The sequence below is a fragment of the Panthera onca genome, chromosome B2, assembly GCF_046562875.1.
Source record: "Panthera onca isolate mPanOnc1 chromosome B2, mPanOnc1 haplotype 2, whole genome shotgun sequence".
Classification (NCBI taxonomy): domain Eukaryota; kingdom Metazoa; phylum Chordata; class Mammalia; order Carnivora; family Felidae; genus Panthera; species Panthera onca.
In genome coordinates this window covers 116,618,137-116,646,101 of record NC_138343.1, presented here as the reverse complement: position 1 = coordinate 116,646,101, position 27,965 = coordinate 116,618,137, and the positions used below count along the sequence as shown (strand labels likewise).

The window sequence follows — 27,965 nt, the reverse complement described above, 5'->3', positions numbered from 1 at the left end:
GCATCCTGGCAATTCATGGAAACATTTCACTCTCTGTGTAAAGGCCTTTATTTTAGAGCATGAGGATCACTCTCCTTCCCAACCCCAAATCAGAATTTTTATATTGCTTTGCCGTGATGTGAAGGGTCTAACGATTTCTTTCCTCGGCAGGCGGAAGCTCCTGCGGGGGAAAGAGAGAACAGGCCATGCTTCACCACGAATGCCAGTAGCATCCTTCGGAGACAGTCTCAGGACCTCCCAACTGAAAATCCATGTTTCTAATTTAAGTATGAGCCCATAATTACTCATACAGCCAGGGAGAGTTTCAAATCCCTGCCCATTTGCCGTGCTGTCTAAAAACAATCAACTCATCTTTCAAACTCGACCAAACTACAAATGGAATGAGAGCTCGGTCGTCTAATAAGGTTGTTCATCCCGGCGCTCAGCAGCTTACGTGTGGCTCACAGATGGCTTCTGTCTCATTCTGTGTAATCCAATCATCCTGCACTACTGTGTCTCACACTTAGTCTTCAGGAGTAATTGGGAAGCTCGCAGCGACAATTGTCTCTCCTTCCAGATGTTGTCAATAGAAAGAGAGTGTCTGTCACCACCTCTCTGACTAGGATGTGTCCATGGCTCTCCAGACCAGAGTTGCTGCAAGCAAGGTAAAGAGGAATGACTTCTTCGCATTGGCTTTCAGTTACTGCCTAGCACGGGTGTAAGCAAATATGTTCTATAAATGGCCTCTCTGTCAGCAGGCAACTTGTTTCACTTTTGGCTGGGAACTATGCAGAAAACATTCTGCGGCAATGCTTGCGTCCTGTGGTAATGGTGGCAATCTAGAGACACCCTTGCCCAAGAGAAGATTCTAAAACATTCAGAGAATGGTTGTTGAGGAGAGACCGTTTCACCTTCTAGTATTAACCCCTGCACCTCTGCTATCGGTTTCTGAAATCATGACAGTTTGGCCTTACTCTGTTTTTGGCAGGGGATGGCTTTCATTTTTCCCACTTCTAAAAGATGTGCAAGATTTTAAAGGAAAAGTATTGAAACATTTTAAGCTGTAGGTTTGTTAGTTTCTTTTTCCCTTGAGGCTAGTGTTAATAGTTGTGTTTTATTTCAGTATAAAAATACCCCTTTAAAAAAATCAAAGCACCTAAAACAAGGAAATATGCAAAGCCTCAAAGCAGCTGTGTAAATTCACACAGGCTTTGGGCCTATAAAGATCTAGCCTTAAGGGAATGACACTCTGGAAAGTCAGATTTTTACTTAAAAATTAAATTATGTTTTATGAATTAGTGCTACATTCATTTTAGTAGAATATCAGCACTGTGTGTATTTCCTCAAGCTTTTTCTGCTCACTGCCATCATCACAACATACATCATCAGTTAGAAATGTTAAGTATGGCAACAGCTAAGAAAAATTTTCTAGGTCAGTGAAAATATTATCTCAGGGAAAATATTTTTTTAAAACTTATTTTTAAGAGCATTTCAAACTATTCATAATTTATACATAGTTTGGGGATTGAACAAGCAATAATAACTTTTACTGGAGAGAAAAAAATTAAAAGGTAATATCCTTTTCCTTAAGTAGCTTACATAAAGAATGGGGACTCTATATTTAGTCTGGGCTTACACACACACACACACACACACACACACACACACACACACACACAGAGTCCTTCCAGGGTAAATATTCAGGTAATTGCTACAGGTCTTCCTTTTTTATAATCCCAGAGCTTTAGGTGTTAGAATCCCAGCTATAGAACATTAGGCCAACAGTGAATACATTCAAAATAGGTGAGTTGTTGAAAATCTGGTCTCATGATACATGCCTGTAAGTTATGAGTTAACTTTCCTTAAGTCCTTGTTCATTGTCAATATCATCATCACAGGAACTATTCAAATGCTCATAAATTAATACTAATGGCAAAAGTGACCTTTATCCAAAGAGAATTTCAAGACTTAACAAACATTTATTGAGTGTATGCAATGTGCCAGCCATTGGGCTAATTAAATCCCCCCGTCTCTATACTTTAAATGAGAGAAAAGCTGACTCAAGGGAAAGAGCCATGGCCAAAGGCCATTTAATTAATTTGCTGTCTGGGGAACTAGCACAGGAACTGGGAAGAAAGCCCAGGTATGAGGACTGCTAAATTGTTGTTCAGAATACAATGTATTGTTATTCAGAACTCCGGTAGGATACACATTTCATAACTACACTGAACTAATGTAAAGTTACAATTGTAAAACAAACACTGAATTTAAAAATCTCAGGGACACACCACATTCCTGTGTGTGGTTATTGACATGACCTAGAGAATTTCATCCATGCAGACACTTTCAGAGGGAACCACTATCTGAAGGCAGGACTGTGCTCCGTGGTACTATAGGCTAGAGAGATGTATTTCATGATTGCTCTGGAATTGCCCAAAGAACTAAGAAGTAAGCTTTCATGTGGGGAGTAATAGGGCAAGGTATTATCTGTGGAGCACATATAGTACTTAATGCTAGGAGTTTTACACGTGTTCTGAATACAAAACCCCTATGAGATTTTACCTATATTTTATAGATGAGTAAAACCAAACACAGAGTAATTGGCCAATGTCATAGCCTTGCCAGTGAGAAACTGGAAAAGAAACCCTAGTGTCTCTCACCCTGAAGCCTACATGTTTTACGAATAGACTATGGTTCATATGAAGTGAAATTTTGTTATTATTTTTACTGCTCTTCACTCATCATTATTCAAAATATATTTATTGCATACTTACCACAAACTAAGCAATAGCTTTGTGGCTGGAGAATTAAACATGATTAAATCTGTGTCTCTCTCCTGGAAAGTCTGGAGAAAAGGGAACCTCTATAAATAAGTATGCTACAAACAATGTGATTGGATCTGTAAGACATATACACAAGGCTATGGATGCAGAAGAAATAAGAAAGGATTGATTCTGTCCTACAGTAGGAGATGGAGTGGTAATAATGATACTTGAGCTAGACCTTGAAGAATACACATATATTTTCTCTGTAGTCAAGAGTAAAGCTCTTCTAGTTAATGGGAGCATTCTGCTTTGTAAAATCACATAAGGGCTCCCAGTTTTCAGAGAATAAATAGAGCAAGTTATTATAAACGGACTAGACCCAGAATTCCCATAGGGGACTTCTATACTCCAAAGATCATACATTCCTAATGCTACTTAAGATATTTCTGAGTAGAGAAAAAAAAGAAAAGCCACAGATATTTTTATGAAGTAATAATTACATTGTCATCTAAACCTTATAAAGATAGCAAAAGAAATAAACTACAGCTCAATCTTACTTATGGAAATAAAAGTGAAAAGCAAAATAACATACATTAAGACCAAATAATATTTATTCTGAAAATGTGAGGGTGGTTCAATATTGGGTAATCTACTAACATTATTTATCTTGTTTATAAAACTAAGTAGGAAATTGTAGAATCATCTTCATAGATGCTGCAATGGCCTTTGACAAAAGTTAACAATGATTCCTGATTAAAACATTGAATAAAATAGGAAGTGATTATTTCTTTAGTGATAATATATAACAACATACACACAAACACAAACATTGCAATCCTAAATCCAGTATATTTCTTTCTTTTAAAAAATTTTTTAAACATTTATTCATTTTTGAGAGACAGAGCATGAGTAAGGGAGGGGCAGAGAGAGAGAGGGAGACACAGAATCTGAAGCAAGCCCGAACTCATGGACTGCGAGATCATGACCTGAGCTGAAGTCATGTGCTTAACAGAATGAGCCACCCAGGCACCCCCAAGCCCGTATATTTCTTGATAGAGAATGTTAGAAGCATTCACAATAAGGCCAAGAACAAGGCAAGTATACTCACCAACTCCACCATTATTTGAAAATAAATTAGAGGTACTAGCCAATGCAATCAGACTACAATAAATAATGAAGCCATAAGAATTGGAGTAGAAGAGGGGCGCCTGGGTGGCTCAGTCGGTTAAGCCTATGACTTCAGCTCAGATCATGTTCTCACGGTCCGTGAGTTCGAGCCCCACGTCAGGCTCTGTGCTGACAGCTCAGAGACTGAAGCCTGTTTCAGATTCTGTGTCTCCCTCTCTCTGACCCTCCCCCGTTCATGCTCTGTCTCTCTCTGTCTCAAAAATAAATAAAGGTTAAAAAAAAATTAAAAAAAAAAGAATTGGAGTAGAAGAAGTGAAACTATATTTACAGGTGATATTATTGTGTATTTGGGCAATCCAAGAGAATCAATAAAAACACTAACATAATTTTTAAAAAAAGATTCTGGGGGCCCCTGGGTGGCTCAGTTGGTTGGGCCAATGACTTTGGCTCAGGTCATGATCTTGCAGTTTGTGAGTTCGAGCCCTGCATCGTGCTCTGTGCTGACAGCTCGGAGCCTGGAGCCTACTTCGGATTCTGTGTCTCCCCCTCTCTCTGCCCCTACCCTGCTCACGCTCTGTGTCTCTCTGTCTCTCAATAATAAATAAGTGTTTAAAAAAGAAAAGATTCTGTAAAGTGATAGAATGTTAAATTAAAAATAAAACCCAGAAATCTTTATGTACATAAACAATACCAGTTAGATGGTACCATAAGATAAATCTTTGGTAACATTAGTAGCAAAAGCAGGATTATTTTAAGAATAAATTTCGGGGTGCCCAGGTGGCTCAGTCGCTTAGGCGTCCAACTTCGGCTCAGGTCGTGATCTCGCGGCTCGTGAGTTCGAGTCCCGCGTCAGGCTCTGTGCTGACCGCTCAGAGTCTAGAGCCTGCTTCAGATTCTATGTCTCTGTCTCTCTCTCTCTGTCCCTCCCCTGCTCATGATCTGTCTCTCCTGTCTGTCAAAAATAAATAAACATTAAAAAAATAAATAAATTTAAAAGGGGCACTTGGGTGGCTCAGTCAGTTAAGCATCTGATGTTGGCTCAGGTCACATTCTCACGGTTGGTGAGTTTGAGCCCCTTGTCAGGCTCTGTGCTGACAGCTCGGAGCCTGGAGCCCACTTCAGATTCTGTGTCTTCCTCTCTCTCTGCTTCTTCCCCGTTCATGCTCTGTCTCTTTCTCTCTCTCAAAAATAAAATAGACATTGCAACAGGAAGTGTGTAAAATGTGTTATGAGGAAAAATTAAAATACTTTTGAAAGATACAAAAGCAAATTTGAATGAATTTGGAAATTTTTTTGTTCTGGTTTTTGGATAGCAGGAGTAAACATCATTATAAAGCCATCATTTGTTCCCATCTTAATAATAAATTTAATATTATCCCAATAAAAATAACATAAAGTTGTTTTATAGAGCTATTTAAGTAGATTTTGAAGTTTATTTAGAAACAAACATAAAACATAGTAATGAGACCTCTAACAAAGAACAATGAGGGGTGCCTATATTAAAACATACTATAAAGCTTCTATAATTAAAACAGTGTTACATTTATCTATGAATAGACAGAAAGACAGGGAAGTCAATGGAAGTGAATAGAAAGCTCACAAATAGACAAAAATGCATATAGAAATATAGTATAAAAAAGGCGAGTGTCTCACTGGCATGTCAGGCTGTGACAGAAAGCAAGGATGCATGAAGAAAATGATGACAATATGTAAAAAGAACACAGGAGGTATAGTGTAGGTGCTCAAATTGGTCAAATTTGGGACAATTTTAGCATTAACAAGAATCATGATTATTAATGTGTTGTAACATATGGAAAATAAAAAACACTACAAGTTACCAAAAATAGATGAATAAATGATATATACATAAGTTCAAGGTAAGAAGGGAGATCTCTAGGGGCACCTGGATGGCTCAGTTGGTTAGGCGTCTGACTTCGGCTCAGGTCATGATCCCAGGGTTTGTGAGTTCAAGCCCCACGTGGGGTTCTGTGCTGACAGCTCAGAGACTAGAGCCTGCTTCCAATTCTGTGTCTCCCTCTGTCTCCCCCGGTTTGTGCTCTGTCTCTCTCTCTCTCTCAAATATAAATAAACATTTAAAAAAATGTTTAAAAAGAAGGGAGAACTCTATGAAAGAATGTGCACTAATATGTAGAAGAAAAAATAAAATGAGAAAATTACTATTTTACAACACCAATGTAAGTAATTGATTCAGACAAGGTATATCGCTGGATGCTAAAGCCAATAAATACAAAGTTTTAGGGGAACAGAACATTCACATAATCTCAAGCATCACTCCACAGATTACTTATTAGTGATAAAGGATAAAGACTACAATTAAAACAGAGACATCAGCAGGCATCATCTTTACCAAGTGATCAAACTGATGAGACAAAATAGTATAATGTGTCTCCTCATGAGGTACAATGGAAATATACAATATTACATATGTAGAATTCTTCCCCAAAGATTCTAATCAGAAGGAAACCATCAGACCAATCTAGGGTATGGCACGGAAGAAGTATGACAACCAAATGTAATGCGAAAATGTATTTATTTGTTTGTTTTTAATTGTTCATTTATTTATTTTGAGAGAGAGAGAGAGAGCAAGTGTGCGTGGATATGCAAGCAGGGGAGTGCAGAGAGAGAGAGAGAGAGAGAGAGAGAGAGAGAGAGAGAGAGAAAATCCCAAGCAGACTCCATACTCAGCATGGAGCCGGACACGAGACTTGATCTTATGATCATGAGATCATACCCTGAGCTGAAATCAAGAATTGGACACTTAACCGACCAAGCCACCCAGGTGCCCCTAGAATGTGAAAATTTAATTGATTCTAAGTTTTGGGGACAACTGGAGAAATTTGAATATGAATTCTGTATAAATAATATTGTGTATCCATTAAACTTTCTAGTGTATGATAATAATTGTGTAATTATATAGGAAATGTCCTTACTGTTTTGAGAGTTCAGGGAAAAAAATACCTAAATTCACTGACAATTTTGTTTCCACTTTCTGTGCTTGAGAAATATGTTACAATTTTCACATTGCCTTTTTACGGTTTACCTGCTTGACTTTTTCTTGCAAAGGCTGTAGTTAAATTTTAAGTCATTTAAATGGGGCAAAACCTAACATAAAAAGATCTCTTTTGAAAGTATATATTTTATATAAAATACAAAATATTCTGGTATAATGTAGTGTGAGATACATGTGCATAGATTAAGCTTAATCTACACTCCAGTAGCTGCTGGTTAGCATCTGGAGTATCCTTGTCAGGAGTATACAGTTGAAAAGATTCTCAGGCAGTTGAAAAGCTAGAGACATTGTCAATGAGCATAAGAAAGAAATTATAGTTTTTTACTGATGAAATGAGTATTGTTCAAAATAAGCAAAATTGAACAGGCCTCACTATCCTTACATGAATGAGATATCAGAATCTGGGAAGGTGAACCACCTAAATACCATCACAGAAGCACCCAAGATCTAGAGCCCATATTCTTGTGTTGCCCCCCGTCTCACAACTCTACCCGCACCCCACCACACCCCCAACACACACACACTTCATGAAGAAATCTGTCAACTGATCTGGCCAAGATGGCTGACCCTGCCTTGAGGATATCATTGTGACATCGTCAGAGTAAACCTGGCAAACACAAAGTATTTGTCAAAGTGCTGGGAGACAGAGAGTGCAAACTCCCTATGTTTTCAAAAACAGATTGTATAAATGTTTTGGTGTTTGTCTGCTAATACATTTTTGTATATTTGGCGTGGGGTTAAGAATGACTATGGTTCTAGCATATGACATAGAAACCTGGTCTTTTCTCTTTCATTAGAAATATATAAAATACAGAAAAAGTAGAAGGAAATGGCATGATTTTAGCATCTAAAGACAAACACTCTTAAGACATTTATGTTTCCTATCAGATTTATAGTTTTTAGATACTGCATTAAGGGTATGGGAGAGAGATAGAAAGCCCCCACTTACTTCTCGTCTCTGGAAACTACAGGGGTTGACAAAAAGAACCTACAGCTCTGGATAGCAGTTTAACTTACATTTGTGAGAATAATGGATTGTGGGTGATTTCACTTTTTTTGTGCTTCATGCTTTTACGTTTTCCAAAATTTCCTCAATGACGATTCAGTTCACAGATTTGTGTATACTTTTATCTTTTGTACTGAATACTTTGGGGACTGAATTAATGACTGTGCATTATTTTAATAAAAGCTGGAATTTAGAAAATCAAAGAGGCAACTGGGGTCCTAGAGTATTTTAGACCCTTTTGAACTTTAGAAATTGGAGAAGAAAGAGTGGAGACCTGAACTGACCAAAAACTGTTAACCACTACCTGAAAACAGGAGAATCTGTCTCATCTTCTCCCACCTCCCGGAACCACCCTCATCCTCATAACCTACGCTATCATATTAGTTTTAATAGAGACAAGTATCTGAACTTGTTTTCTACATGTTTGTCTTACAAACAGTCTTAGTTTAACAGCAGCAAATAAGCCAGAAGCCTTCTCTTTCTGAGAAGTATTCTGGGTACTGACCCTTACCTCAACCCTATTTGTGGGGTGACTTTTACATAGGTCACCATGCTTTGTGTGAGGCGAATTCTATCATTAGACATCCCTGGCGCTTTAGAAAAGTTCATTTGACTGAAAGACAGCCACCTATGGTCCAGTCAGCTGTCTACTAGCCCCTGTTAATAGCACTGTATCCACCCTGGAGGCCATATACCAGGTAGGGACTGGTTTATCTAACCAGGTTCTCTTTTTGTGTGTGAGAGAGTTCATTAATTGGGAGAAGACTTGAAAGAAGAAACAAAGAGAGAAACAGAGACCAGAAGAGGTTAGTCATCACGTGGAAGATTGTCTCAGTGTTGTTGGGTCTCCAGTGCCACCGTGTACTTAACTATTGAGTTGTGGCTCCTGAATGGTGGCTAAACAGCTAAATAGCTGCTGAGTCCATTTTCTAATTGATTCAGACATTATTCCAATAATCATCATTATGAAGCTTTTCTGTTCCCTTCAACTAGAGAAAGAGCCTAATGGACATATTGAAGTTTGAGATACAATTTAGAGTACTAATTCTACAAATAATATTTTTTTATCACTTGTAGCATCTGCCATTGCTGTAGATATGATGACTAGGTTGATGGTTTCTTTAGATCTTATAAAGGGGATGGGGACACTATCTGCCCCATAGGATTTTATGTGCTCATAGTTAGACTTGAAAATATCCTTCAAGATCAGAGATTCTTAACCAGGGATCCATGCATGGATTTTAGCAGTTCTGTGAAAACCCTGAAATTGCACACAATGCCTTGTGTATTTGTGAGTATATCTATTTTTCTGCATAGTCCATACTTCGCATTAGACATTCAACAAAATAATGAGCCCCTAAGGGTTAAAAACACCATTGTTTTATTTTACACATAAAAACATTACTCAGAGTAACTTGCCTACAATCATACAAGATGTGATAGCTAGAAACTAGGTCGCTCTCTTTCATTACAAATTTATAAAATACAGAAAAAAAGGGGGAGAAATCACCAATGATTGCACCATGTAAAGACAGACACCTTTAAGACTTTTCTATTTCCTACCAGAATTTAGGTTCAGATCACACTTTTGAAAACTACATATTGATTTATTGCTTCCTATTACACTTGTACTAAATTCTACTCACAACAGCAGTCTAGAACAATGTCTTTTATGTTCACCAGAACAAGTAAATCTTCTAAAGATATATATATATATGTGTGTTACATATATACGTATATATATATACACATATATACACATATGTGTATATATATATATACACATATATATATATGTGTAACACACATATATACACATATATATGTATATATATCTTGCCTATAGGAGAACAATGGTATCTTACTGTTGTTTAAGTGTGCATTTCTTTATTATGAGTGAAGTAAAAGATTATATTTGTTCATTCTAGTTGGAAATCTGTCTCTCATCCATCTTGTCCATTTTGCTCAGGAATCCAGTTTTCCCAGCTGTCCATCCAATTCCCATTTAGACATTCTACCTGAGGAGGAAACGATAGGAGAAACCTACCTTCTGTTTATCACATGCACTTGTTCCTGTGTCCTCAGTAGATCTTTGCATTGCAATCATCTGAGAGGTTTGTTAAAATGCAGATACCCAGGCTCTACCCAATATCTAGAGAATCTTAATATCTAGATATGGAGTATGGGGATTTTGCACTCTTCACATGCAAACACTTGGTATTTCTTAAGAATAATAAAATTTGAATAGCATTTAAAGGGCATGTGGGCTGACACTGAATATGAAGAGTGTGGACCATTATGATTCTCATTAACAACAGCCCTCTATCATTGTGAATCCTGGGTTATCTCCCTTCTGAGGTAGTCTTGCCCTCATAATCAGAACTGCAAAGTTTATGTTTTGACTTGGAGTTAATAAACTTGATATAAAATTGCAACTTTTCCACTGATCACCTTTGTGCATATCACTTCATTTCTCCCAACCTCTGTTTCTTCATTTGAAAAGAGGTGATTACAATCTTAGCTCAATTATAGTGCTTATTTTGAAGTATGAGATAATCTCTACAGGTATACTTTAAACGGTTGTGTAAATATTAGATATATTTACTTGTTCTAATTGTTTACTGTGTGATACTTTTGTTTGTCTCACTTCCTTTGTCATCCCAGGAAGTCTGAAATAGCTTTGGGCACAGTGTCAACACTCAATAACTATCTGGTGACTGATTATTATCTTATCGTTCAGCGAAGATTACTTTTATATGAGGTGGTGTTCCATGTGGCCTGGGCTCTGATCTGTCATAATGGTTACTCCTTAACACATGTGCAGGTTGAAAATCAGCCATGATTCTCTCACTCCTAAAACTGTAATGAGTGAGTCAACTCATATTCACTGAGAGCCCACCTGTGGCAGGAACCAGGCCAGCCACTGTGAATACCTTAGTGAGCATAAAGGACGTGTCCCAGTCCTCCTCTAGATAAAATGGGGTGTCATAGAACAGTTAGACCCCATATCTTTTAGCCAATTGCTTGAAGAAATACCACAAAATATGTGGAAGTTATCCTTCTGGGGCTGTTATGAAATGGTACGAGAAAATTCAAAAGATGAATGAAGACTAGGATGAAAGGTGGCTACTGACTCCAGAAGGATGGAATGAATATGAACTTTTCCTTTTTGAATTATGCCCAGAGTTAGAAGGTGGAGGAAGGACGGTAAAAGTATCCTCCAGACTGAGAAGGCACTTTGAGACTGCCAAACGAAGCAAGCCACTCCATACCATTTTCACAGAGTTTTACTCAGGGCAACTTACTGACCGTGGGGATCAGGTGAGTAATGATCCACACGCTATGCAGCCAAGTCCAGACCTTAACCCACAGATTTTGTAGAGGAAAGGGTATAGTTATCTAAAGTGGGCAGATCCAACAAGTCTTCCCGCATTCTGGTCAGAGCATACATTAACCTCCAAGGCGCCTGGAACACATAGCCCCAGGGGAGGGCACCAACAAGATGCAGGACCAAAGATGGAGTCAGTATTGTTCACACTCCTGCACCCAGTCAAACCAGTTTGGAAACTGGAAAGAAGGTTGAATGAGTTATGTGGCTGGAGCACTCAGTCTGCACTAAAACTCTGAGATCTCAGAGACACAACCTGCATATAGTAGTTCTGGTTTGGGGGATTCTGAAATCTCAAACTAAAAGAATTTTATTCCTTTCTAGAAGGTATAGTCGTTCCTTAATTTCAACGCATTAAGAAAGGCTTTGTTGTTTAGGGCAGTAGAAGGAAAACTGGCATCACAATGCTTTTCATCAAAAAAGATGATTGTGAAGGTCACGTTTAGCAGACGGTTTTTTTGAAAGCAACTTATAAAGTATTTGCCATATCCTAAATTTGCACATGTTCCAGACTTGTGCAGATATATTCTACTCTCAAAATAGTCCTGCAATTATGCACAAATAAAACAACATGGGAGCTTTTTAATAAAGAAATTGCATTTATAATGATCTTGTATTTGCATATGATAAACCTCTAATCATTATAACACTGTGAAATATTAACAATATTGCTTTAACATCATCAAATATCCAGTCAAGTTCAAATAGCCAAATGTCATAAATGTCATATTTTTTTCACACTCTATTTGGTTCAGGATCCAAATATGTTTTTTTAAAGAGTAGTAAAGGGGCGCCTGGGGGCTAAGTTGGTTAAGTGTCCGACTTCTGCTCAGGTCATGATCTCGTAGTTCGTGAGTTCGAGCCCCTCGTCAGGCTCTGTGCTGACAGCTTAGAGCCTGGAACCTGCTTCAGCTTCTGTGTCTCCCTCTCTCCTTCTGCCCCTTCTCCACTAGTGCTCTGCCTCTCTCTCTCTCCCAAAAATAAATAAACATTAAAAAAATAAACTAACTAAATAAAAATTATTTAAATTTTAATATTAACATAGAAATAATAGTTTTGTGTTTGTATATTAGTATAGGGACCATATATTATTTTCTTTAATTTTTTTAAAATGTTTTATTTATTTTTGAGACAGATGGAGACAGAACATGAGCAGGGGAGGGGCAGAGAGAGAGGGAGACACAGAATCCAAAGCAGACTCCAGGCTCTGAGCTGTCATCACAGAGCCCGACACGGAGCTCGAGCTCACAAACCGCGAGATCATGACCTGAGCCAAAGCCGGATGCTCAACCGACCGAGCCACCCAGGTGCCCCAGGGACCATATGTTATTTATCTTATTTTGGATAGAATTGAAACAAAGCGATCATCTAGAAATATTTCAACTAGAGGCTATTAATGTTCAAATTAAAAGACAAACAACTTGATATTAATATATAGAATAAAGAGTAAAACAAACCCAAAGACACATGACCCTTAAGAAAATTATAAGGCTGGGGCGCCTGGGTGGCGCAGTCGGTTAAGCGTCCGACTTCAGCCAGGTCACGATCTCACGGTCCATGAGTTCGAGCCCCGCGTCAGGCTCTGGGCTGATGGCTCAGAGCCTGGAGCCTGTTTCTGATTCTGTGTCTCCCTCTCTCTCTGCCCCTCCCCCGTTCATGCTATGTCTCTCTCTGTCCCAAAAATAAAAAATAAAAAAAAAAAAAAAAAAAAAAAAAAAAAAAGAAAATTATAAGGCTGCAGAAGCATCAATGTTGTTGCCTACCACATCAGCAGATTCTTACCTCAACATTTGGGAAAGAATCCAACCAACTTAAATGTGGACACATTATTTGGACCTTCGACTCAGGCAAAGTTTTCACATGTTCTCATAACCGCTAAATAATCTCTACAAATGAGGGCTTTTTACTACTTCCATATTGATTCTACCACTTGGAAGACACTACTAGCTGCCTACATTGTAGCAGACCCCACTCCCCTTTTTCCTTCTTTGTTAATAATTGCTAATAATTTTTATTTTATTACAGCAGTAGGTGCCAATCCCCAGAGGCAAAGTCTCAGTGTTCTAAACCTACCATGGTAAACCCCTTTACTCTTTGCCTGTGCTCGTTCAGGAAGTGACCACATGACCCCAAGTGGTGGTTAATGAGAGAGACATAATGGGACATCTGATGGGGGTTTCTAGAAAATATTTTTATTCCCTAATAAAATAAAGAATAAAGAGAGCTATGAGAAGAAGGTCTCATCCTTTTCATTATTCCCTTATAAAGGATTGTGTCAGCTTACATGAAACCACAAAGCCATGCAGGTCTTAAAGAAAATTGAGGTGCTAAGGGTACAAACTTGCAGCTAATCGTGAGTCCTAGAACTCTAATGCACAGAACAGAGAGTATAGACAACAATAGTGTATTACAATCACCAACTTGCTGACAGACTAGATCTTAAATGTTCCAACCACAAAAAAGAAATGATAATTATGTGACATGATGAAATGCTAACTATAGCTGCAATGCCACTTATAGTACAATATACAAATGTATCAAATCAACATGTTGTACAACTTAAATTTACAAATGTACCAAATATATTTCAGTTAAAAATAATAAAATCCAAAAATAAATGAATAAATGAAAGAATGCGGATAGGAGGAGATTAAGGACCATGAGGGAGGGGAGATTAGGCAACAAGGAGTGGGCGATACTGAAGAGCAAAAAGGGAGGAGAATGATGGGCAGAGGGAGAAGAGACCTGGGCTAGGGGAAGTTGACAGGGAAAGAGTAGGGGGGAAATGCTAGGCATGGTATGAGTGTGGGCGGGCAGAGGGCATGGGACCCTGAAGGTGCTAGAACACTTAAGTACTGATTTCTTGTGGTTCTCTTAGGCCAGACAATCCACCCATTTGTAGGTAGTTGAAAGAAGGAAATTCTTGGTAAGCCCATAAAGTTGGTCCAGTTAGCAAATTGGTTGTGGTGTGCTGGGCGCTCTCTTCTCTTCTTGTCTCTAGCAGAGGGCTCCTCTGTGCCCAGGCCAATTAAAAGATTTGGTAGATTTGGTGAATTGGTGATTCAGAGAATATGAATAATGCTCAAGTGTTATACGAGTTGACCAAACAAGAAGACTTTTAAAAAGATTCAAAAGGGAAAAAGATAAACTAGAAAATTTCCATGTGAAATGCTGACATTTTTATTATATTCACAAGAATATATTTCAAAAGATTAATAGGGAGGTTCAGACATTTTCAATTGTTTATTGGCTTTTTAAATGTTTATTCATGTGAACTGCCTATTTATATTCTTTGTCCATTTTTCTCTTGGTTTGTTTGTCTTTTTTTTTAATTTGTGTGTGTTTATGTATTATGGGTATCATTTTTTTGCTCTTAATATATATTGCAGATATTTTCTTCCATTTTATTTCTTGGCATTTAAGCCTTTAGTCCATTTCCAGTTTATTTTGGTGTCTGGTACGAGACTGGGATCTAATGGGATTTTTCTGTCTAGAAGTTAGACAATTTTCACAACACTGTTGAATAATCCATCTGGTCCCCATTAATCTGCAATGCTTCCTTGGTAAGTCTCATATGTGGTAGAGGCCATTTCAGGCCCCTCTCTGGTGTTTAGTCAATTGCTCTGTAAATTCTTGCACACAGGCTTAATTATTATTGTGCGATTATGTACTTTTTTGTTCACACTTTTCAAATTTTCTTAGCTGTTCTCATATTTTGACTATTATGATAGCTGAGATTTAAAATCATTTTGTCAGGGGCTTCTGGGTGGCTCAATCGGTTAAGCCTCCGACTTCAGCTCAGGTCATGATCTCACGGCTTATAAGTTTAAGCCCCGCATGGGGCTCTGTGCTGACAGCTCAGAGCCTGGAGCCTGCTTCGGATTCTGTGTCTCCCTCAATCTCTGCCCCTCCTCCGCTCTCGCTCTCTCTCTCTCTCAAAAATAAACATTAAAAAATTTAAAAAATAAAATCATTTTGTCAAATGAAACTATGAATGTTGGCATGAAGGAAGTATGTTATGGTAGATGGAAGGTAAATGCTATGGATTTTTTTGTACTGCATTAATCCTTGGGGCAAATGTGGACCATGTCAGCCTTTCCAGTCCGAAAAACTTTCATTGTGGACTTTGAAGTCCTTCCCACCCATGGGTCTCCAAGCAAAACAAAGGTAGCCAACACTATCTAGTGGTCATTCATCGTCTTTTGTTTGTCAGACTCGTTACCGACAACCATGTGAAAAAGCCCAGGCTCTTGGACCTCACGCCTCTGTTCTCCGCAGGTTGTTTTGCAGAATCTCCTTATATGTGTCATTCTCTTCTACACTGTGTACTACGCGGTTCTGGGCATGTGCTGCATGATGCTCAAGTAAGTAGTGCGTTTCCTTCGAACAGAATGAAAAAGCTGAGATTGAATATGAAAGGAGTTTATATTTAATTCTCGACATGTCTTTATGGAAGAGAGGATACAACTTAAATATGGTGTATTTTCATGCCATTCTTAAGCAAAAATAAGCAAATGTGCCGTCTTCCAAAATGATCAAAGCACAATCTTGAAATGATGTGGATAGATAGGGCCAGACAGGACTGTCCCCCTTACTTCTTTGGAAGATGGTCATGGAAAGAAAATGAAGCTATTACTCCCTGGGCTGGTATTGAATCAGAGTAGTTTGAATGAGAAGGGAATTTAGAGATAATCTACATCAAATTTAAATATTCTGATATATACTGAAATATCTCTTGGACTCAAGTCAGGAGACCTAAATTCTGGCCCAGGTTCTTACTAACTTTCTGAAACATCTTAACTAAGCCATAGAACTTCTCTTATTTTAATTGTCTTCATTTGTCAAGTGGAAGTAATTGATCAAAAGAAGGTTATTATGAGGACAAAGTAAAACGTGTATTTTTAATGCTATTTCTATGTAAGTGGGAGGCAATTTTTTCAGGTAATTTTTTTAGTCTCGCTGTGATTTAATTTTGTCTCTACAGATTTAGGTTGCCAATACATTGACTGCCTTGAAATACATTACGTAGATTGACAAATAATTTCTAAGAAGCTGAGTGTTTATACAATTTAATTTTATTGTGCAAGCAAGGAGTTAGGACCCTTTGATTTCAATATGCAAATGAGTACCCAAAAATAATTATACCAACTTCTGCAATGGGAATAATGCTATTCAGCATGCTTGCAGGCAAACCCACCGAGGAAGCATCTGCTGCTCTAACAGGGTCTCAGCTGTTGCTGGGACTGGAGATGGTGAGGCCATGCCTGGAGCAGGCAGGAGCTGAGAATCTTTAGGGCTCTCTGAGCCTCATTTCAAGGATTTGTAGTTAATGTGAGTCAGAGGACAGGAATTTTAAGTTCTTGGGCCTTAAAGCTCCAGGAGGCGGCTAACTGATTGACCAGCTGCACACAACTACAAACAGGCACAGTAGACGGGGTATATTTATAGACTCCAATTTTACAACAGGAAGAGGTCTCAGAGATTAACCTTTTCAGTTTACAGATGAGACACTGACGTTTGGCTCCAAATGGAACTGACTTGCCCAGATTCACAGTTTCACAGCACCATCAGGATTAGAACCCGGGTCTTGTTTGTTTCCATGCCTATGCTTTTGACACAGAATTAGATTCTCCTCCCATATTTGATGTCAAAGACCGCCAAGATTACAGCGAAGACCCAAAATACATTGAAGTCCACTTGGTGGACAAAGTGGACTTAATTGGACAAATAAGACAATATGGATAAAAAGATTATTTGGTTGCCATGCAGGTCAGCCAGCTTCTAAATGTCCCACACATGGTAAAGCTAATGCATTATGTTGTATGTGAAGAGCGATATTCAAGGCCTTGATGTACGAAGCTGTGAACTGCCTCCTCCAGGGTAAACTATTTTCATTTGTAACATCTTCAGGGTGTATGAGTTGGATGTCCTGGCACCATTTGATTTCAAAACGAACCCCTCATGGCTCAACACAAATTATAAAGGTAATTGGTTTTAATTTCCAATCTTTGTCAATTAGTGAATCAAATGCCTCCAAAAATCAAAAATAGTTGTTGTTTCATAAAAATTTATAAAATATCAGGCTTTCCTCTCAGCCATCTGTATCTTATATCTGACTTAAGAAATTAATGTAGAAAAAATGCCATCACAAATTTTAAAGTGGCTATTCCTTAAAGATGGGATAGGATGGAATGGTGGAATAATTGAAAAGAATTACTATATGAATTTCTATTTGGTAATTTTATAGGTAAATTTTTTGTGCATTAAATATTTTTCAAAGGAAAGGAAGAATGATTTAATATGTTGATGTAAAAATGTTCATGAGATGTGGCATGGAAAATGAAGACAAGAGTGTTTGTGTAGTGTAATTATTCATTTTTGTAGAACAGAGTAAAATACATGGTGTCAGTGGTAAGAAATCTGGAGAATTATGCAACAAACTGTTATCTCCCAGCTGGGATGACAGAGGACTTTCATTTTCTGCTTTGTACATTTCTGCTTAGTTTGATTTTTCTTCCCAAGATAGGAAAAAAAGGGGGGGGGGGAATGATATGAAAGAGTATACTAAGGAAAAATTTATCTTTTTAAATTAATCATTTTTGCTGAAAAAGTAATTATTAATTAATACCTGCTATACTCATCACCCGTATATATGTTAATAATAACAGCTATTTATATTGAATATATGTCAAACATACTTATTTGGTGGGTATTCAAGGTAAGTTTGTCTCATCTTTAGAAAAAGAAGATTTTAATGTTATTTCCATTATAAAATAATACACATAAATTAATGAAAGCTTATAAAATACCTACAAGTAGCAAGGAGAAAAACAGAAATTCAATCACAAACTTACATTCAAAATATAATCATTCTTAACATTCTGCTAAATTTCTTCCTACTTTTTTTTTTTTAAGTGAATTGTGGATTCTTTAAACATTACAATTCTTTAGAAAACCACTGGACGTGGTTTGTTTGGAACAAATATGCAAATATACAAAAATTGCCTGAAGCCAAAGAAACCCGATTTTGAATATGACTTGTACAGGAAACTTGGTCAGTTAAAATTACTGCATTCAAGAAGAAAAGCTTTAGAACAACTTCCTCAAATGGGTAACCTTGTTTGGTGCTATTATGGATTCAAGTTTGGATAGACAAAGAATAAGTTAGGAAAAAGAGGCTTTCATTCTAATGAGACACAAGAGGTCTAACATTCTATTTTAACCTTCTCTTTATGCACTTCCCTATTGAACACAGAATTCACTTGTTTTCTATCAAAACTGTCCACAGTTGATATCGTCACAGTAAAGAGTTAAGTAGGGGCTGTGTATGTGTTTTGGGGAGGGGATTTAAAACTCAACTGTTATTATTTAATTCTTGCCTTTGGGTCAGTCAGTGAAAGATAGGAATGACACAGCTTATTGGAAAGGCTGTGTTTTTACATAGCAGAGATTAGTGAAAATCCCCAGGATGCCTGGCACAGTTTATATCGCTCTTTCCCCTCACAAAACACTAACATTTGTACAAAGATATCAATAAAACCTTAGCCTATTAGATCTTTAATTTTGGGCTTGGGGAGATAACTACCATAACTCTTCAAAGTTGTTACTTTGAGAATTTAGACTAATCTCAGAGATAAAGTGTAAGAGTAATCTCAGAGCCTTGGGCATGTATCTAGGGTCAAGTTTCTTGTCTGTTTCAATGATTTTGTCACCCAGGAGAGTCGGTTTAGCAAGGACACTGGAAAGTTTAAGTCTAGTTAAAACATTTTGATTACTAATAGCTTTCCTTTACATAGCAGAGAATAGGTTGCAAATTGTTTTCATTTTAAGTTAACATCCTCCCAACATTTTTTTTTTTGAGGTAGATAAGATAGCACTCCATTTCCCAATTATAGAGAAAGACTGACCCAGAGGTTAAAATTGTGCTCAAGGTTTTATAACTCCTAAGCTATGAGGCAAGACTGTAACATTGGTATCCTGACTTTAAATTGTGTACTGCTTCTTTTACACCATGCTTTCTTTCATTTCATAAACAAAGCATAAGCCTTTTTTTATCAACATATGCAAATATAGCTTGTTCAAGACAAAAATCAATGTCTCCAAGCAGCTGCAAGTTAACCTATAAAATCTGTAAATGCTGATAACGGAGGCATCTCTATTTCCCTATAATAATCTGGGGGCTCTGTGAGCCACTGACAGAGGCAGCTGTGGAAATGTGGTAGAAAGACGTGGAGTCACTATGACACAGCAATGCACTTCCTTCCACAACCTTGATTGTAGGGAATAGGACATACTGAACTGAACCTCATTCCCGTGTGATAAAAAGGAGCTGGTGTGAATTCTCCATTCAACTTCTGAAACCTGTTAAGTTAAATTAAATAAAATCAAAGAGGAATAAGTGGAAGGCCTTTAAAAAGGATGGCAATTGGGACCTGCTTACTTGGTTGGTGTTTTGTTTGCCCATGAAACAATCACTGGCTCGTTGGTTAATAAATGACTTCTGCACGATAGCATATCATGTGATTATTTAACCCTTTGTTTTGAAAAAGAGTTTGCCTGTCTGGATTCATTGATTCCTGAATTATAAGAATGTATAATCAATTGCTGTGTTTTGTTTTGTCTTGTTTTGTTTTCAAAAATAGAAAGGTAATTTTTATGAAAAGTGATACCATTGCAAAGGGACTTTGACATGTGTCACGTATATTTGTCACATGCATTTGATGGATCTCTCCTTTGAAACCACTTTAAAGATCCATACCAAAGACAAAAAGCAAAGGTTGACCCTTCACACATTCAAGGCTCTTAGAGATTTGTGGTCCTGACCTATAAATAATGAGCTCTTTATACATGTTCAGGGAAAGCACTCCAAGACAATTGGGTGGATTTAGAAGAGTGCCTCCATCCACATGAGCCATTTATGAGGCTTCCTTTCATCCATGGTTATCAGTTATGTGTCCCAAATGACTATCTGGGCATGCCATTTTATTATAAAGACACAAAGGAATTCATTTCCAAGTTAGGCAATGATTGGTACCAAAGAAATGTTATAAATCAATGAACTCTTATGTTTCTTTTTTTCATTTCCTAAAACTGAGAACTGAATTTCTCATTAGTTTCTAATATATCTTAAATGGAGATTCGCAATCCAACTGTAGATCAGCAGGTATTGATTCCATTGTAACCTTCCTTTATTGTATTTTACCTTTTAAAATGGTAAGCACAAAGAAGTACAAAAGAGATACTGTTATTTTTCTATTAAGTCTGAGGATTATTAAGAAATAGAATATGTTAACAAGTTCTTATCCAAAGTTGAGGATTGTTAAAAGATGGGATATTTTAAAAATTCTTGCCAAAATGTCTTCACAGACATTGTTGTAATGGTCCTATTACTAACTGTGTTTCAGAGTTGTTAGTTTCTCTAGTTCCAAATAATTATATTCTCCGTTCCATTTGCAGTCCTTTTAATCTCAACACAGGTTACCTACTTGGTGTGTGGATTGCTTTTTGTTCTGGTTGTAGAAGAATGGGTCTGGGATTATGCTATTTCAGTAACCATTCTTCATGTTGCCATCACTTCAACTGGTAAGCAAGATAAAATAAAGGAAACAAAGTATGTTAAATCTGATGTTGTACCTAAATTGATTTCATAAGAGTAGAACTTTGTTATATGCATATTGCCCTCTGATGGCTAACTAATAAAACTGGTTAGAGTTCTTTATTCCTTCCCACACTACTCCTCCCCACCAAGTTCTCTTACCACTTCCTGGGGAAGATTTTGATTGGCTACACCTTCTAATTCAAAATGGTACTGAAATGTAGATAGATGTGTCCTATTCTCCTCTCATATTCAACTTGCCAACAACTTGTACAGGCTTTGACTCTGTTTGGAATACTTTTGCTCCAAAACCCTCCCTTGAGGCAGAAATTGACCAAATCCTGGGACCTGGGACCTAAGGAAACTCATACTGGTAGGCTGGCAAACTTCCCAACAGTAGTTAATTTACCAAGAATACTAGGTTCTTAAACTAAAGGGTTTTATTTCTACCTGTGATCTTTGGAGTCAAAAGAAAATGGATTAAATTCCAATCCTACCTTTTTAAGAAGTGTATGGTCTTAAGGAAAGTCACAACATCATTCACATTAGTTGTCTCCTGTGTAGATGGGGGAGACCCACTGACATGTCAATGAGAGTGAGAAATTTTCTGACTAGTGTCTAAGCATATATTTATTCAGTAAATGACAGTTCAAACATTCTTTCCTCTAGCCATTCAAAATGTACTCTTCTATGGGGCGCCTGGGTGGCGCAGTCGGTTAAGCGTCCGACTTCAGCCGGGTCACGATCTCGCGGTCCGTGAGTTCGAGCCCCGCGTCAGGCTCTGGGCTGATGGCTCGGAGCCTGGAGCCTGTTTCCGATTCTGTGTCTCCCTCTCTCTCTGCCCCTCCCCCGTTCATGCTCTGTCTCTCTCTGTCCCAAAAATAAATAAAAAATGTTGAAAAAAAAAATTTTTTTTTAAAAAAATGTACTCTTCTATTGTAACTTTTCTCCCTTCCTGTCTTCCATTGAAAAAAAAATACTAGTCAAGGTATGTGTGGTAATCAACCACAAGTTATAATTCAAAGTTATTATTTATTAGCAACTTAAATCACTCATATTTTCAGTGCTGTGGTCTATTAATGGTTTAATCAGTCTCCATCTTAAACAACTTCCAAATGAATTGCTACATCCCAGCATCACTATTATTAGAGAATGCTGGTATATCAATATCCTAGTCCCCTGGCACACACCCTCCCTTAGTAACTTTTGGAACCCCTGAACCCCATAACTCAAATTCTCTGTCTTACTTTGGGGACTAAGTTCAAATGGAAGACAGTCATAGGATATTTGCAAAAGGGCTCTGGAGCATAGGGTGGCTCAATCTTCAAGGCTGAGATAGGCAACAGGTTCTAGACCCAGAAAAGTTACAAGTTAATTGTCTGACACATGACACAAAGAAAGTGCTTAACAAATATTGCTGAGTAGAATTGAGCTCAGAGCGAAGTGGCTCAGAACTCCAGGGTAAGTCAGGTTTTAAGGATGGTCTTAGGATCATCTCTGTTGCATAACACTCGAATCAACTCATAATCAAATCAACACTCAATCAATTCAAAACATCATTCCTACATGAGGAGTTTCAGGTATCTGATTTCACAAATGACTTTCTAGACTATGAATTAAATACAGCTTTGGGGATACCCAATTTTATGAATGTGGATAAAACTTCTCTTTGTTATGTGGATATGATCTGACCAAACAAGTATTTCTTCGTTGACTAAAAAGAAAAATAACATATATTTTAAAAATGAACAACATCCTTTTTTTCTTTCTTTTGCAGTTATGTTGGAATTCCCCTTGACATCACATTGGTGGGCTGCTTTAGGTATATACATATGACACCATATGTTATACACATGTGTGTATGTATTAGGTACAACATAAATATTTATATATACAGTGGGAGCATCAAAATATTTTTTGTGTGGGTCAGGTAATTGGACCAGAAGACTGCTCAGAGTCTCCATCTTTCTAAAATTACATAGAGTAAAACACTGGATATAGATTTATGACATATTCTTTTGGTTCTCTTTCAATATGAATGACATTGCTGTTTTCATAGTAGCATTATTTCATCTATTTTTTTTTCTTCCCACAAATCGAACAACTGAATTAATCAATTGTGTATCTAGTAAGAAAATTAGCCAATTTACAGTGGACTTTTCTAAAGCTTTTCCTTTAGCTTAAGTCATGTATGGACCACAAAAATTTTTACCTTTCCTCTTTTCAGTAAGTTTGGCAATAGTTTTAACTAAATATTGTCATGCTTAATAGTGGAAAATAGAAATGCAGCATTTTACTACATTGTTTTCCCCAAAGCCAAGTTATCTGTTTATAGTATCAGTATTATTTATATTACTCATTAGCTCCCTTCACTAGAATTTAATTTTCCACTTCCCTTACATCTCCATAAGCCTTAGTGTGTACTCTTCTCTAATATTGTTCAGTACATACAGAACACACATGAGAAAGTACTGAAATTTTATTTTGCATGAGGCTTTCAAAAAATGCACATTTTTAATAAATCAGAAAGAAAATCCTGAAAGACATGCTATAATTAGAAATGCTCTTATCTCTCCATGAAAAACAAGAACTTATCTCTTGGATTTTATTCGCAATACCACAAAATTTACTTTATTTAAAGCCCTAGGCATTTCAGTCACATAGCAAATGCCACCTGATGGCAGAGGAAGTCTGTTGGTGAACTGGAATGGCCAACAGAATTGCTAAAATAGTTGGGTCACTATTTCAGTTTTAAGAACTAGGGTTGGTTTACTCAGAGAATGGTGGCCAAATGACGTTTGAGGTAACCTTCTTCTGTTTGCGTTGAGTTAAAAAATTTAGATATAAATGAAATGTGGCTACACAGCTTGGAAATTCTATCTCATGGTCCGCACTAGATGTGTATCTGAGTGAGGAAGTTGTCCAGTCCTGCTGAGCCTCTGATCCCCTAAGGGCTCTCACCTCTGGGAACTTTACCTTTCATGGGAGTTACGCTGTTACCGGCATCCAAGGAATCACAGATTTATGGAAGCCCTATTAGGCTGGATTAATATTAAAACAAGACAAAACAAAACACGAGAATCGCTGGGCCAATGAAATCAGAGCTAAAGGCATTTTCGTATAACCGAATAGCGCAGGTAGGTAGACTTCTGTTTTCAAAATCTCTTCTAGGCTAAGAAATATTTTCCAAGTTAGAAGAGAGCATATCTTCCATTTATAATTAGAGAGGAAATACCTTATAAAATATTTTTAAATAACAACAACACAAACAAATGGCAGGTCTGAAGAGCTACAAGAATTGAGAATCGTGAAATCCCTGGCATGTGCTTTGACTTCATTGTCTTTGAATTTCTGAGTTTTAAGAGCTCCTTACTATTAATTTGACACAACCACGCATCTATTCCCTGAAGGAAGTTTTGAATTTCAACAATTTATCAGCACAGAATATATACCTACTGTCTCTTAGCTGAATCTATAAACTACCCTTTTTCAAATGCTATGTCAGTTTCAGGAACATTATTTTAGTCATGACAATTGTTCTTATTCATAATCTCACCAATGAATTATTCATTATTGGTAGTTAACCAAAACTTCCCTTTCATTACTTGCAGGATCCGGCTTAATTTCAATGATATGTGGAGGCCAGGCTTTCGCATACTGTTTGTTCAAAGACAACTTTATCTATCCAGATCTGGATGAGTTTTAACAAAACAGCTGAATTAATTCGCCTCAGACTTTCTGTATTATTACATACATTGTGTCAGAGCTAAATTGTAGTTTTTTGGTTCACACCTTATATTCAAGGTTGAATGTATTCTAGATACTTTATAACTATGAAAAGAAAAGGAGAAGTTAATGGAGAGCAGAAGAATACTAGTAAGGTATTCATGAGCAGAATGTTGCAAATCCATAAAATGCAGTATTTTACCAAAGAGTGTTTCATAGGACACTAGTTTCAAAATATGTTAATAGTGCCATGCAAGGGAAAAAAGTTGCATGTTTAAGTATATTTGTAGAATCTTGGGTTTATGTAAAATATGTTTATTTTAGGACTTCTCAGAATCTTTAACATACTATTGAGAACAAGACGTGTCTAAGTAGTAGTATACATTATGCACTGTTTCTCAGACATATTTGATTAGGGACACACTTTATTTCTGAGACACAGAGAGAGAGACAGAGCACAAGTGGGGGAGGGGGAGAGAAAGAGGGAGACACAGAATCTGAAGCAGGCTCCAGGCTCTGAGCTGTCAGCACAGAGCCCAATGGGGGGCTTGAGCCCATGAACCGTGAGATCATGACCTGAGCCGAAGTTGGAGGCTTAACTGACTGAGTCACCCAGGCACCCTGGGGACACACTAGAAAATGCTGATGTATCGTGTGGGTGTGGAAATTATAATATAGAAGAGAGTGGAGTTAAAACTACTACAAATCCCTATAAGCTGAATTAAATTCTATTACTGTCCCACAGTATTTGTTTTTGTGATAGAGCATTTCTTGTAAAATTATTGCCTTTTAAAAAATATCGGTGTCCATTTCTTTCCTTAGACTATGTTCTTTTAATATAGTGCTCCTCAAAATTTTGTATGCATTTGAATCACCTGGAAATCTTATCACAATGCAGATTTTGGTTTGGAAGGGCTGCGATGGAGCCTAAAATTCTGTATTTCTAACAATTCCGAGAAAATGACTGTGCTGTTGGTTCATGGGCCACAGTTTGAATAGCAAGGTACAAGTGGTTGGGACCAGATATTTTTAGAGGTTATATAGCTCTGTACTGCCAGTCCTATGTTGTTGTTTTTTTATATCATTGTTATGCAATGTTTGTTGAATTGGATTAATACTGAGACTACTTAAATTTATATAATTGTCTTAAATATTTACCACTTTTAAATGTAGATTAAAGTCTCTTTTGATATAAAATAAGTGCATACCATGGTTACAGCTAAAATATAAATATAGGGAAAAGGATAGGAAAGTAACATATACCACTTGCCCTCCATCCACGTATTCCCACACACAAACATTTTGGGCAACAATTAGAAACTAAGTTAAACCAGCTCTAGAATTGTTTCCTAGATGACTCTTTTTTACTCTAAAAATCTAATTCTTCCATAAAGGTTTGCATTTAACCACTAAGAAATGTCATGCTAATTATCTGTATTCATACATACACAAAAACTACACTGTGTTGATCTGTTACTGGTTAGATAATTCAAGCTTCTCATGCACATACAAGCACAAAAGTATTCCTACTTTCTTCCTTGCTTCTTTCTCACATTTACTTATTTCCACGAACTTTTGCCTTCCATCCTTTATTCTCAATCTTTCCATTAATTTCCTCCAAAATATTTAGTCATGGAATTAGCAAAATATGTAATTCATCTAAATCAGTCAAAGGATTATGAATTCCAATTATTAATAAAGATTTTTCTTTCATCTTTAAAGGAAGGCAGCATAAGGTAGCTATGAACGGGGCAGCATTATGATCTTTGATTCTCCAAATAAAACCCTACTGAAGCACCCAGAAAAGAGCGTATGGTTATATATATAACAAAACTCAATCCTGCTCTACGCAAAATACAAATCTCAAACTGTGAATTACTAATGACAAAGTCTGCCCCTATAGAAACTCACACGTGGAAGAAATTTACAGAAACATTAAAGCTGCCTAAATAAATTTGATAATTAAAAAAAGATTTGGTTGATTAAGTACTTTTTAATATATTGAGAATTAAGTTACACTAGTAAATTAGAATAACAATCTCTCCAGACTCAGAAGACCATAATATCTTATCATTCTGTAGTGTAGCTTAATTAGCATGTTTATTTCTAGGATTAGGAATCCATCTGCTCAGGTAATTACTATTGTGTGAATCCTCTTTATTTTTTTTCTCCTGATCACAAGAATAATCTGTGATTTTCTTCTCTTACTCATTAAAATGATTATCATTATCTATTTGATGACACCACTTGACACACAAAAATTAAAAATACAATTACAGTACATATTTTAGCTTAAAATATTATATATCAGATATATCAACTAAATAGTTACTTTAACTTTTATTGCTTTGAATTGCATATAAACTGAAAGACCAAGAATTGTGCCCACTTAATGTACTTTTCCAGTGTCCCTTACAGAATCATAAGAAGATGGAACCCTATCCAGTATTTGGATGCATATTTTTTCAGGCAGGACTGAAATTATGTACACATTAAAAAAAAAAAAAAAACACTAATATTTTTACGTCATGACCTTTCCATAAATGGCCTTTATTTATTTTTTTCAGGTTTTGTTTTGGTTTTGTTTTTTTTTTGAGAGCAAAAGCGTGAGCGTGGGTGGGGCAGAGGGAGAAGGAGAGAGACAATCTTAAGCAGTCTCCACACCCAGCATAGAGCCCTACATGGGGCTCAATCTCACAAACTGTGAGATCATGCCCTGAGCCGAAATCAAGTGTCCAACTGAGCCACCCAGGAGGCCCTCCATAAATGTCCTCTTAAGTTATTATACCATTGTGACATAATGCAAATCAATTTGCATATTCCTTTAATAATGTTTTACTTAAAATAATTTTTTTCCCAAATGAATGAACAATATCTTTACTTTTACTGACAATGATCTCAAAAAAAAATTATATATATATATATATATATATATATATATATATATATATATAGACTACTTTCATAGCTCTAGTGTAAAGATTAGACACCTATATAAAATTTAATGGGCTTTATTAAGCCAATGTACCACAGTTGCTGAATTGATCATTTCAAAAGCTGTTTGGTATCACTGTAACATTTTAGGGATTATTCTACAGAAATGTGAACAAATAGGAGTGCCTTGGGTGGCTTAGTCGGTTAAGTGTCTGACTTCAGCTCAGGTCATGATCTCTCGGTTCGTGAGTTTGAGCCCCACATCGGGCTCTGTGCTGACAGCTCAGAGCCTGGAGCCTGCTTCGGATTCTGTGGCTCCCTCTCTCTCTCTCTGCCCCTCCCCCACTCATGCTCTGTCTCTTTCTGTCTCAAAAATAAATAAATGTTAAAAAAAAAAAGAACTTTTTTTTAAA

At 36.9% G+C, this 27,965-nt stretch overlaps 1 protein-coding gene across 1 annotated transcript; it reads left to right on the top strand.

Moving 5' to 3' along the window:
- Positions 1–454: 454 nt before the first annotated feature.
- Positions 455–27,532, top strand: TMEM244 (transmembrane protein 244). The gene is made up of 6 exons (XM_060616629.2): positions 455–644; positions 15,576–15,661; positions 17,208–17,281; positions 20,754–20,879; positions 22,670–22,714; positions 24,504–27,532. The coding sequence occupies exons 1-6, from the start codon at positions 612–614 to the stop codon at positions 24,596–24,598; spliced, it is 459 nt and encodes a 152-aa protein (XP_060472612.1). The 5' UTR covers positions 455–611; the 3' UTR covers positions 24,599–27,532.
- Positions 27,533–27,965: the final 433 nt, after the last annotated feature.

Coding starts and splice junctions, on each gene's coding strand:
- TMEM244 (XM_060616629.2), top strand. CDS start 612: ATGGCTCTCCAGACCAGAGTTGCTGCAAGCAAG. Junction 645..15,575: donor CCAGAGTTGCTGCAAGCAAG/GTAAAGAGGAAT, acceptor TGTTCTCCGCAG/GTTGTTTTGCAGAATCTCCT. Junction 20,880..22,669: donor TGTTGCCATCACTTCAACTG/GTAAGCAAGATA, acceptor TTTCTTTTGCAG/TTATGTTGGAATTCCCCTTG.